This window comes from Seriola aureovittata, chromosome 17 (assembly GCF_021018895.1).
Source record: "Seriola aureovittata isolate HTS-2021-v1 ecotype China chromosome 17, ASM2101889v1, whole genome shotgun sequence".
Classification (NCBI taxonomy): Eukaryota; Metazoa; Chordata; class Actinopteri; order Carangiformes; family Carangidae; genus Seriola; species Seriola aureovittata.
Window position 1 is genome coordinate 14,246,189 of NC_079380.1, and position 13,066 is coordinate 14,259,254.

Sequence of the window (13,066 nt, forward strand, 5' to 3'; positions counted from 1 at the left end):
CCTCTAGCCTCCACTATCAATTAATCTGCTGATTATTTTCTTTTTTAATCATTTAGTCTTCAAAATGTCAGAAAATAATGAAAAATGCCTATTATAATTTCTTTAAGCCCAAGGTGACATCTTCAAACCTTTTGTGTTGATTATCAAAATAGTTGATGATTAATGTTCTGTTGACAGATTAATCCACAAATTGTTGCAGCTCTAGTTTTGTGTTGGTGTTCCCAGTGTTGCATCAAGGGAAAACTCGGGATGCGTTGCACAACAAACAAAGAAACAGAATAGAGTCCGTTTTCCTGGAATTTATTGGCTTTTTCAAAAAGTGACAATAGCTTTTATCCATAAAACTAAAGAGTCACAACATTGGCTTGAATTAAAGCACAGCTTGATGTCGGAATACAATACAGATGAGCAACATGTACTTAACCCCTGATCTAGTAGTTCAAATACATTTTGTAAATAGGCAAAAAATATAACTGTAGCAATTCTAATCTTAGTTTTCAGTATATGTTGCACATACATGCTATCAGCATTAATTACAAAAAGCTAGGCTTGTAGGGAGATTAAGGTAGCGTTAACTGTAGAGGTAATAAACAAAGGATATTCATAGTGTTAGTTTAACAATACAGTGAGTGAAGTGTAACTTCTGTGAAGAAAGATACAAAATAGTCAATCACATGATTATAACAAAAATGAGTACACTGTATACTACACCATAACCGACAGTAGCTTTGTTACTGTTATTAGCAGGCATGAATGCTCTTCTTAGTGACATTGCTTAGCCAGTAGTGATGCTATTAAAAATCAAATGTGCTGCACAAAAGTTTTCTGATAAATGCCCACAGAGCATTAAAGGTGCTCTTGATCCCCGCCACCAAAACACCTAAACAGTTCTAATCCAATATCTAATTAAGTTTTCAGCTTTGCACTCCTGGGCAGCTATACAGTTGAGACATTTCTAGGGAAACATTGCAAAGAGGAAAGAAAAATACCATAAACTTGACATTTCAATTGGAGCCAAACACATAAAATACTGGATCATTTCGATTTTTCAGGGGTTAATAATAGCACTGTTGGTGTCAGCAGACCTTTCCTCCGTCTGAATTTTTCAGTACGTCTCAGGCGTCGTTCAATCCATGAGAATGAATTTACATGAATCATGCTAGGGCTGAAAACTAACTCCTGGTGAAGAGATTATGGTACACTAACAGTAATTTGAGGCAAAAAGAACTTCACAGATGGTTACTTCAAGTTCTTTGTTGACAGTGCGATGACACATGACTGCCCTTTGCAAAGTGAAACTGAAATTAATAATATGCCATTGGTCGTGGAGCTGAACAAACAGCAGCACACAACAGCAAATTTCCAGCTGTATTTTGAAGGTTTAAAGGTTTGAGACAATAGAACAAAGGTTTTTTTTTCGGCTAAAATACAGTATGTGTGCAGAATGTATTTGGCAATATTTCTTCCACTCAAGACGAACAACCAAGACTGTAAACAAAAAAAGGTGGACAACCAGTGGAAGAACAAATTGAAAACATTCCACGGTCCATTTTTACAAAACATCCAATCCATTTCAGAAGGCCTCAAGAATTTCATAATTTCATAGTCTCGTCTATACAGTATACGTTGTTAGGAAAGAACTAGGGTCTATAATCATCCAACCCCTTCTCCTAAATCTGACCCTATGTCAAATTTTTCATGGAAATGGTTGGTATAACTGCTGTAGCTACACTTATGGAAGGAAAGAAACTGAAGTACATTGTTTTTGTGTGTATACTGGTGTGTTTCTCCTGTGTCTTTTAGCCACCCTCACCACTAGCGGTCATGTTCCCCTGTAACCGGTTCAAGTGGAGGAAGTCTTAGAGGAGAGTGCACTTCTTCCCCTTCTTCTTGACAGGTGGAGGGCAGAGGACGGCCCGGATGGCCTCGTCAAACACAGTTTTAAGGCCACGCTGAGTCAGAGCTGAGCACTCCAGGTACTTGACGGAACCTGAGGGAATAGTGCAGAGAAAGCCTCTGGTTTAATATCTTTAATATTCATTTTCATGAAATATTTCAGCATTAATCAGGGGAGAAAACTTATTTATTTGACATTTACCAATCTCTTTGGCCATTGCCAGTCCTTGGGGATAGGTAATCGGAGAGAGTTTCTTCTCCTTCAGCTTTTCCATAGTGTCCTTGTCATCTCTCAGATCCAACTTGGTGCCCACCAAGATGATGGGGGTGTTGGGACAATGGTGTCTCACCTCAGGGTACCACTGTGCAGAGACCACAACACTGAGAAGTTAGAGGTGTAATTTTTCAAACCTTTGTGGTATCTTGAACACAGCCCATTGCGTTTAACTTGGCTACAGATGCACTACTACCAAGCTGGTGAATGGAACACAAGCACAGGGTTGGTAAAGAGCAAAGAGTACATTTAAACCGCTAGCTGTTTTTTTTGGCCACTTAGAGGCAACGCAACAAGCTCAAACAGCTTTTACGTTGATCTGGTAAACCTGTTAACAAACAGCTGCAGATTTACACACACATATACAGCAGATATGAAGCAACATCATCATTCATTTAGAGTCATTTTTCTGGCCAACTGGCGAATACAAGTCCAACATTCCCTCTCTTTTAGCTACGTTTTTGGTCTCTACCAACTCCTGAGGAAAATATCAGTCTCTTCAGCTGGGAGATGCTCCTCTATGTTTACCAGCTTGTTGTTAACTATATGTCTGGTCTGTGATGCACAGCAGGATTTGTGTGGCAGGTTTATTAGAGCCTCTTCAGGCAAACATTGGTGATGGTGGATAACTGGTGTCAAAGGAGCTGGTTACCAACTATGAGTGGAAGATACTGTTGATTCTAATGGAGATATTTGATAATTGCATTATACAAGAAAAAACTCAAAGTAAATGATTAGAAACAAGCATTAGGGCTATTATATATGCCATGTTAAATGCGATCAGTGTTTACAACATATTCCAGTCCAGAGTGAGTAAGGAAAATAAATGCTGCCCTTTTTCACCATTGTCTCACAATTAACATATTGATAAGAAGTATGCTTCAAAACAGTTCGGAGTGCAGCTCTTTCTGTTGCCATAGCTAGAGACAAAAATTACTGATAATCTCACTGGGAACTGAAATTGGTCAACTGAATTTGACCAAAATGTTTATTTATAACTTATTGGGAGCAGATGGGCAGTGTGCAGATACTGCTCAGATACCAAAATCTGATGTCACCCTGCGCTGCAGTGATGGATAATTCAGACCAAAAACATCCTTACATTAAAAACAGCACAGGGGGCTGTTTCAGTGGAGATATGTTCTTTAAGGTACCAGTGAGACAGTGAAATACAATCCAGAAGGTCCAGTAACAGATTAATGTGTTTAAAGTCTTACCAGACGCCAAAACACTGCACAGCGGTTTATAATACTCACAGACAGGATTTAACAATTCTGGAAAGTCAGGACAGAAACTAGTTTATCTTTCGTCGCTGCAATCAAACAGCAGAAATACACTTCACGTTACAAAGTAATCTACCAGGAATGTGAACTTGCATGTATCTGATTGGCCAGCGCAGGGCCTTGCCAGATGACGCCACGTTGCGTTGCATTTTTGTAATTGTTGCACCTGGTTCAAGTTTTTGCCTGAGCCCCCTATGTTGGCAAACCTGATGTGTTAAAGAACTGGTCCCATTCAAATGAATGAGAGGGCTATGTTATTTCATGCAGGCCTCAAGTCTGTCTGACACAGCTTCAGAGGGAAAATACTGGCTATTCTGAATCAGTCCCTGTCAGGAATGAAAACATAACAGTGCAACTAATATGCAACTGGAAATGTCATCTAGTGTGGTTAACTTTCTTCTGGAAGATAAAAGCCCTGTTTTAAACCTTGTGTGGACAAATGGGTAAAAATGGTTCTTATGTAATAATTATCACGAAGAACAAAGCAATTAAACTGATTAGTAAACACGTCATACTGTGCTCATTGTGGGTCACTTTGTTCACACAATGCGTCTGCTCATCATGTTAGGATTCTGTAGAAATGCTGACTGCGTCATTTCATTTAAATCCCTCAAGCTAAAAAAAAAAAGTCACCTTTGTGGTACCAGATTCCCTGACTTATCCCCAAAGATGGCTGGCTAACCCACTACCCTCAATAAATCACCAGCTACAGTGAGGGTAAATCTATGTTTTTATCTGGAATGGTTCTGTTAGATGGCACTGGCATCAACCCACCAGACCAGTGCCACCCATAAAATCTGATCAATAACGCTCAACAGCAGACAAGTGTAAATGTGTTGTTTTTGGTGTTTCACAACACTCCAACAGACAGATAAATGCAATAAAAATATACTAATTAAGGAATAATGCAGATTACTGCTTAGACGTAGACAAAAAACACTGCGATGATTCAATCATGAATAAATTAATTTGGAGATTTTCAGCAGACACCAGGGTGAAAATAAATCTTTACAAATCTGAGTCATCCCTTGATAAAAAATATAGGCAAATCAAAATCACCCCTGATACCTCTTTTCATGCAATGTAGCAAACCTGATCCATATAGAGACCTTTACAACCTCCTCTCTATCCCATACAGGTACTGCAACAACTCACCTTGGCACGGACGTTTTCAAACGAGGCAGGACTCACAAGCGAAAAGCAGATGAGAAACACATCCTGATAAGAAAAAGAAAGCAATGCAATCAGAGCCCATAACAATCACTTCCTGAGGAGAAAAGCATTAAGAAAATCTCCTATAGTTATGTCGAACAAAAGGTGTGGTGTTTTCTTTCCTTCTAACTTCCTTATTCATTTTAAGCACCCAGACTTTCCAAATGGATTATGTAAGGGCACCACCAGCATCAACATATACTTCAAGGCAAATACCCCGTGTCAAAGAGAACAATAATAAGTGAAATATAATACAGCATTGTCAAACTTTTTTTTTGTACCGTCTGTGGGTAGGAAAGTGGGCGGAGTCTGTCATAATCTTCTTGTCCTGCTGTATCCCAAAGGCCCAGGTTCACCGGCTTTCCGTCCACCATAACATTGGCAGAGTAGTTGTCAAACCTGATAGAAGTGATGTGAGAATAAGCCAAACACATCATGCCTAATATAAGCTGATAAAAAATTAATACAGACATAAAATGTGACAGGAAATAAAAACTACAGGGTTAGTCCCCAATTGATCTGCTGTGCCTCTTCCGTTCTCTTTGGAAAATGAATCTTCATCTATTAAATCTGACTATGCAAAACACAAAATGTTGCTTATTAACCACCTGCTGAGCTGGTCCATGCAGACTGAGCAGACAGATACAGGTCAACATAGTTTCCACAGCTGGTCTAGAATCAGATAGGGTGCTGGTTTTCCTTCCCTATCCTTCCCAGAACATTAATTTCCCTGAATCTTAGTTGCAGTCCACAGCAGCGATAATAACCTGTTCTGCAGGCAACCAAATATTCATCTCAAAAAAGCAACTGAAAATAAGATCTCAATTTCGTTATGCTGTGACTGTACAGGAAACAAGGGTGGAGACAAATGGTGGACTGTCAGTGTTGATCGACTCCTAGTCTGACATAAATAAATAAATCATTCACTCTGTGCTGCAGTCTCAAATACTCACACTGTGGGGATGTACTCTCCAGGAAAGGCATTGGTGGTGTAGCTGATGAGCAGGCAGGTCTTACCCACAGCTCTGGAAGACAGAAGGATAAGGAAAATGTTTATGATTTTACCCCAAAAAGATGGGAGCACAAAAAGCCGTTCTGGATATGTATTAATATATTCTTCTTATGAAGTAACTCATGAAAAATTCAAAATCTGGTCAACAACTAAATGCAGATCATAAGTTTCCCAAGCCTGAGTTGACATATTCAAACTCCTTGATGTCCAATCCATGATCCAAAACTCAAAGATCCGAGTCCAAAACACTGAGAAACCAGCAAATACAAACGTACAAACAGTGAACTTTGATTAGTTTTACTTGTAAACTGTCCTTGTCCTTTACTATTGATACATTCTCAGAATTGCCATTGCTTTCTGTTAACCTGGTAATCAATTCATCAACCTTTTGTTTCAGATCTAATCAAACCTTCAAATCAGATATAGACAGTTACATGAACCATGGTCTTCCTTATGAGAAAACAGACTTACATGGTGTAGACTGAATTTGATGTTTGCAAAATATGCATATAACATCGCTAGTGTTGTAATGATCACATATATGAAACTTAAGTGGTATACCATTTAATGTGAACCCAATCTAATTAAAGGTTCCGCTTTGTCAAAATCAAAATCGAAAATAATAAACTAAAGACAATCGTGGGCCCATCAATGACTCTGCTGCTGCGGTATCCACCACACCCTGACAAATAAGTTATGAGTGTGTTGACTTCCCACATATTGTTACATGTTGTCAGAAAATCACTCATGGCTCGTTATTAATCCCTTATCAGTCTTTAGCTGTTGCAGACAAAGCTTTCACATTTTCCTTTAACTTTTAACAAGCTGAAAATGCGCAACATGTGTAACATAACACAACATTACACGGCAGCTCACACCAATGAAATGACGGACAAAAATTCTTCATATTTCTTAATTGGTAAGTATCTATTGCAAAATTTTAACTCCGGCTTAGAGGGATAGGTGAACTGCCCATTGATGTCTGACTCACCCAAGTGTGAAAAAACAATGTAACCAGGATAACTTCAGTGAAAGATTAGCCAACCACTTACATACTAGCTATTTTGCAATGTAATGATTAGCTATATAAGACCACCTGTATACGATTAGCGGCGATTTATGTGTAAATGACGATGTTAACGTAACATAAACAGGTAAAGTTAAAGCTTGGTGGCTAACTTTACCCGTCTGGAAAAATCTGGACCAAAATGCTTTAACGTTAGCTAGTCTGATGACAATGGTTTCAGCTAATGTCACACTTCATCGTTTGACTTTAAATACTAAGTGGGAGGCACACACCCTTAGTCAACTCGATTAAGTTAACTTACCCGTCTCCGACAACGACACACTTTATGGCCTGCATTGCGCCGCAGCTAGAGGAATGCTAAGTTAGCCCGGGGAGCCAGCTAACGTTAGCTCGCACGTCTCGTTTCCTTTGTCCGGGATTGCTCGCTGGTGAAACGTCCAAACAACGTCTCCTTAACGGCCTTTGGTTTCACAGTGGAGCTCCTGGGATGTGGAAGAGGTTGTGGGGAAACTTACAGCAACTTATCTAACACTTTAACACAAGTTTACTCAGAAATTCCCTCTCGACATTCCCATGCTTTCGTGGGCTGATTGGGAAGCTGTGAAGCAAAACAGCGGCCACCACCCCTGAGGAAAAAAATGAAGCTAGACACTGCCACCACCACCCACCAGATGCTGCATCCGGTGCACTGGGGCAGATACGCCCACTGAAACGTCCCAAACACAGGCAACTGGCAATCCTCTGGTTTCTCTAAATTCAAAGAATGTCTTAAGAGCAAATGTATCAGGAGACAAGAAGTTTAAAACGAGAATTTGCACTTGGCTGGTTAAAATAAATAATAGAAAATAAAAATCAGGACGGACAAGTAAGGGTGTGACACGGAGTGAGGAACTGACGTCAGCCCCACAAGCCTTCTTGATTACTATGGACTTTGAGATTTTGGGGGTTATTACCTGAATTTTGTCTTACGGGCTGTGTACAAAGCAGAGCAAATTCCTTGTATGTGAAACAAACTTGGTCAATAAAGCTTTAAATAAAGCCTACAAGGCAACGATTTTGTTTTGCCATATATAAGTTAGTGTAGTAAGAACATTCATAGACTCTGAGGGACAGGGGCAAAACCGACAAAAATGCACCTCATGCCAAAAACAAACAAACCAAAAAAAAAAATGCCATTGACTGCAATGCAATTATCATTTTCCAACTGTAAATGTTCTACATACCAAGTTGTCAATAACCAAGTGATACTTGGTAAGAGACTGGTGTGGGTTATGGTTGGGTCTGGTGTTGATTCAGCTGTAAATACAATAAACAAAGGTGTATTCTTAGGAGAAATGTATGTATGTAACATATGTAACAGAATTAGCATCAAGATGTATTGTTCATGATGATGTGTTTGGACGTCTGTTAATGGAGGATTAAACTGACTCAAGATATGGCTAAATGGTGATAAATATTATGTAAGTAATTAAAGAGCAATGTCCTTCATGGTTTAAAATTCTTTGTTCAAGACACTATTCGCAAGAAGTATTTTGATATGGCACCACATCAACTACAACAAAAAAAAACAAAAAACAAAAAGGTTGTTAGAAAAGTTAAATGCAATATGCACACATGATGTATTATTTGGCTAATGTTTTTTTAGCTTATTTTTATTGATCATTTCATATCCCTGGTAGGTTGCAGTAGCCTATGTACCTGTACGTTCTGTTAGTCAGTCTGCCTGAGAACCTGAACTCGGGGCATAGCGGTCACTGGATGGTATTCTTCCAACATCCGTGTGTCACACCATCATCAGTCCTCCCGGTGACCAAACGGGGATCTGTGTATGATCTGTTGGGGTGGAGCAGCTCTGCCAACACAACCAGCCCGTGTAAAAACAAAAATGGAGCTCGGAGTCAGACAGCGGTAGAAATATGAACTGTCACACATCACTCACCTCTTTCCTCGCCTGCTTGCCGCACTAGCTGACTCAGTCACCGGAGGTACCGCCGAGGCAGACTTCGCCTTTATGGCGGGTCTGACTTATTTAGTGCTCCGGTTTTCGGGCTCTGCAGGTCGGTCTTACGGAGTGTTTTCCAAAGGCTTGACGAGGACTTTGTTGATATTTTTTGATCTCGCATGGCGACTGCGAATCAGATTCCCCTATATCTACCTCGTCGCCTCGATGATGTTTAATGTCAGATTACAGGTAATTATTCAAACACTTTACCCTCGTTTAGGAAAAGGCACAAGCTGTAGTTAAGTTTTACAGTTTACCAGCTGGTTAATGTCAATAAGCCAACAGCTGATGGGAAAGGCCCTTTAATGCTGAGTTAGTTTTAAACATTGTGCTGTCTGAAGTCATGTCAGTATAAACATATGTTGGCTGGAGGTTGAATGAACGACAATGAGATGTTTTTTAAAATATTTTTCCTCTGCAGATCGATAGTAGATTACCAGTTTATTAGGTACACTTAACTGAAACTAATGAAGTCTAATACAACAGCCTTGCAGTTAAATCTACCTCCATGAAGTTATAGCTTGACCAGTATTGGAGGCCAATACCTATATTGATATTTAGGAGTTTTAAAAAATCTGATAATGGCTAATAATCAACTAATTTTTACTATTCAATTTAATACTTACATACCAACTGATGCCTCCATAATTTATAGTGCTTCATCTTCAACTAAAATTTCATTTGCTTACATTTTTTACAATTGAACTGATTATCAAGACGATAAGTCGAGTAAGTGATTAATTGTTTCAGCTCTAAATGCATTTACTATTCAACAGCATCACAAACTACAGCCTGTACGGTGAACCTAATACCTAATTAACTGGCAACTGTGCAGTGTATGCTGCTTCTTGTAGTTTGAGATCAATGACCTGTCAATGTTTTCATTCATGTCGTCATTTGTGATTTGCCAAGATATAAGTGTCTTATCCCTTCAGTTTGTATGTAGTGCATTGTCTGACAGCTGCCTTATCTCCTCACAGGTACACATTGAAATCCACTGATCAATCATCAATGCCTGCATTTGGACTCAAAACAATAAACTGTGAGCACTGCCATGTTTCAGTCCTGTAAAGAAAACTGGCTAATGCTGCACAGCAATGTGTGGAGAGAAAATTGAATTCTGCAGACTGGTATAACAATGCAACAATGTGACACCACACGGTTGTTGCGGTCAGCCCATGTCACATGAGCCCAGTGCCTTTGCAGGGGAAGGAAGGCAGCGATGTCTGCAAAAACGAGCCGAGCTGAGCGGTGGTATGTGAGGGTGGAGGGAAAAGATGCTACACGGTCACCTTTTTAAGCCACCACCTGAGATTCAGGCGCCGCTCATCCTGTCTGTGAATGCTGTGTCGGACGGAACGTGGATTTTGACACTGCCGTTTCTCTGGATGAAAAGGACTGCGGCATGGGTTTGAACGTGAAAACAGATGATTGTTGCTGTGGAACTTTGTAGCTTCTCTTTATCGTCTGACATGTATGTTTAATAGGCGTCAGTGTAAACATCTCACAGAATAAACTGGAACCATTTCACTTTAATTTAAAAAGTTAATATCTACACCGCATGACACGAACAAGCATGTTTTTTGCCGTCTGTGGTTCGGACGCTTTATTTAAGGTTGGGTGTTAGCTGTGTAAGCGGTACATGGTCTTTCAACAGAGGTTTGCTGTAGGATAACACGAAAGCTGCCATAACTGTTCTGCTGGGAATTTACAGTCTGTCAGTAAGTGCAGTCTCAAAGGGAATCACTGCATGTCCTCTCTGTGTCTGTACACACAGGTTGTCATACTCACTGTTGTGTTTCTGCGTATCAGTGGCACTGGAAAGGTGACATGAGTGAAAAATGTTACCTTCAAAACTATTTTTGTAGCTGCATTTGTCCCAAGTGTTTATTTCTGTGATAAATGTGCATACGGGGTTTTGAAGTCAGAGAATTGAGGATAAGGATGATTGAATAAATGAATGAAATCACTATTCTCAGCCTTTTTTTGGGGTAATTTTTCTTCATTCATTTATTAAAGTGTCTCTTTTAAAATATATTTTTGTAATCTTTCCCATTATAAATTAATGCCATTCCCCATTACATACTGTATCTTCAAACAACATATAGACAGTAAAATGTGGAAAACCTCACAGATTCATAAAACATCCATACCATGGTGCCACAGATGTTGAAGAATCGGAGCCTCTGCAGGAAAAAGAGCAGACTCTTGTGGTTCTCTACATGCCCGCAGAGTTCCTGGTCCAGTCCAGTTTGCTGTCCAAGTGGACACCCAGGTGTTGGTGCTCCTGGACCATCTCCATCATCTCTCCCCTAATGGAAAGAGAAGCAAGAGTCTTGGATCTCCTGAAGTCCACTACCAGCTGAACCAGGCTGAACGGTAGTAAAGGCAATTGCGAAATCAAAGCGCATCATACTGGCCTCGCCCACTGCTCTGTCCAGCTGAATGCAGGCACAGTGGAGCAGATGATAACAGCATCCACTCCGATATCTGGTTGGTATGGTGAGCAGGGGGGAGATCAATGGATGAAATCCGGGACCAGTCTTTCAAAATCCTTCATGATGTGTGAGGTGTTGCTGGGTGGTTTTTGATGAAGGTGGTCATTGGGAGGCTGCATGTTGAATTAGTTGAGGAAACAGTTTAGTTCGTTGACTCTGTCAAAGTTTCCATCTACAAGCTCAGTGCTGGGCTTGTAACCAGTGATGGTGCTCATCCCTCCCTACAAACTCCCTGGCGTCCCTGCTGCAGCCTCTGTTCCAGCTTCCTCCTACGAGCCTCCTTTCCTTCTCTGATATTCACTGACAGCTGTTTCTGGAGCCTCTTTATCACCTCCCTGTCCCCTGAGCTAAACATCCTCTTCCTCTCATTCAGGAGTGCTTTGATGTCCTTGGTAACCCAAGGCTTGATGTTGGAAAACAGCGGACAGGACTGAAACACAGAAGTTGATGTACTCTGTCAAACAGTCAGTCAGTCCAGCTATGTTCTCATAATAAAATAATTACCCATTAAGTAGTAATGGAGACCCAAATTAAAATATGAATAAATAAAAAGCATACTTTCACCTCTTGCAAAGTATACCATTACATTTTTAATTAAACATGATGCAGTTCTTCATGCATGAGCAGTTTCCCCTCATGAGAATATCTTGCGTAGTTGAATGGTTTCCAGATTTTTTTAGTTTGCCTCTCAGATTATATGTTTATTTTTCTAATCTGAAACAAATACAGATATTTTTGAAGCTGAAATTTAGTATTAATATGCATTTATCAATAAACGTATGCTCTATTGCTTTCCAATTTAGTTCTGAATCTCAACTATTACATCACATCTCCTAACATACCCAAAATATAATCATCCAGGTATAATGGATTTTTTTTTTCCAATACAAGCTTCCCTTCCTTTCCACCAAATCCATTTAGGTATTTTCCATAAACAGTAAAATATAAAATTCATCAGTCACTGTGCTGAAGCATTTCTCTTCTGCAACTGGGCAAAAGAATGAATATTAGATTAATCAATCCAGCCAGTGACAGACTGTAGAAGATTCAAAATGCATTAGTAAAAACAGATCAGGACAAGCTTCGCCCATGGTCCCATTCTGAAACTGTGATTGAACTGTTGATTTTTTTTTTTTGCATTATGATGCGTCTCCATCTCTAAAAAGAAAAAGCTCCCTAGCACCTTTTCATAAAAACTAATGACAGTGCTTTGTATTTAGTAATAGTATGTTTACACTGCTCTCTGTGTTTTCTGTGTTGTAATTTGTTTTAATGTGGCTAAAATGAAAAACTATTAAACTATTATACTATTAACCATTATAAAAACTACAAAAAGATAAATAATTGTCCCTTTAACATATTTTTCATTTACTTACAGTACGACCCAGTAAATACATAAAATGATATACAAATATCAATGTGTATTGCTTTCACTTTATATCTTTGTTTGATTTGTTTTAATTTAGGTGTTTTAAATATTCCATGAAGAGACTGAAGATGCCAGCCTGTCCAGACATTGCAGGCCTACTTCCTCTACTTTAAGCATGAATGTATGGCAGTGCCAGATGTGTCCACACGGGGGAGGTGGTCTATCATGGTACTGGATCGCCTTTCTGATCCGTTGGAAACACACATCATGAGTTGTCGATCTCTTTGAGGAGGACACTGGCTGACACAGGGGAGACTGACGCAGGTAATGAAGCTGTAATACAACCACAGCTATCTCTCACAATACAGAATTTCTACTTCTGCTCAATTCTGCTTTTTCATTTGTTATGATTCATGATCACTTTTATTCTAACACAGTAGTTTATTGTTTATGGTAACTTTTACAAAATGTATCAATCATGACTCTACTTCTG

General features: G+C 39.5%; 2 protein-coding genes across 2 annotated transcripts; one reads left to right on the forward strand and one right to left on the reverse strand.

The window, feature by feature from the left end:
* Positions 1-284: 284 nt before the first annotated feature.
* Positions 285-7,368, reverse strand: LOC130185188 (ras-related C3 botulinum toxin substrate 1-like). Its single transcript, XM_056401511.1, has 6 exons — positions 7,006-7,368; positions 5,619-5,690; positions 4,947-5,064; positions 4,609-4,671; positions 2,099-2,258; positions 285-1,990 (listed from the first exon to the last, which is right to left on the reverse strand). The coding sequence occupies exons 1-6, from the start codon at positions 7,038-7,040 to the stop codon at positions 1,860-1,862; spliced, it is 579 nt and encodes a 192-aa protein (XP_056257486.1). The 5' UTR covers positions 7,041-7,368; the 3' UTR covers positions 285-1,859.
* A 1,168-nt stretch (positions 7,369-8,536) lies between these two features.
* LOC130185194 (small integral membrane protein 10-like protein 2A) lies at positions 8,537-10,684 on the forward strand. The gene is made up of 2 exons (XM_056401520.1): positions 8,537-8,895; positions 9,687-10,684. The coding sequence occupies exons 1-2, from the start codon at positions 8,716-8,718 to the stop codon at positions 9,705-9,707; spliced, it is 201 nt and encodes a 66-aa protein (XP_056257495.1). The 5' UTR covers positions 8,537-8,715; the 3' UTR covers positions 9,708-10,684.
* Positions 10,685-13,066: the final 2,382 nt, after the last annotated feature.

Bases quoted from the DNA above. Each gene is read 5' to 3' on its own strand.
- LOC130185188 (XM_056401511.1), bottom strand. From the start codon at position 7,040: ATGCAGGCCATAAAGTGTGTCGTTGTCGGAGACGG. The intron at 4,672-4,946 runs GTACAAAAAAAA...TTTTCTTATCAG, and splicing joins CACTTTCCTACCCACAGACG to GATGTGTTTCTCATCTGCTT. The intron at 2,259-4,608 runs GTGAGTTGTTGC...GTCTCTGCACAG, and splicing joins TTGAAAACGTCCGTGCCAAG to TGGTACCCTGAGGTGAGACA.
- LOC130185194 (XM_056401520.1), top strand. From the start codon at position 8,716: ATGGCGGGTCTGACTTATTTAGTGCTCCGGTTTTCGGGCTCTGCAGGT. The intron at 8,896-9,686 runs GTAATTATTCAA...ATCTCCTCACAG, and splicing joins TGTTTAATGTCAGATTACAG to GTACACATTGAAATCCACTG.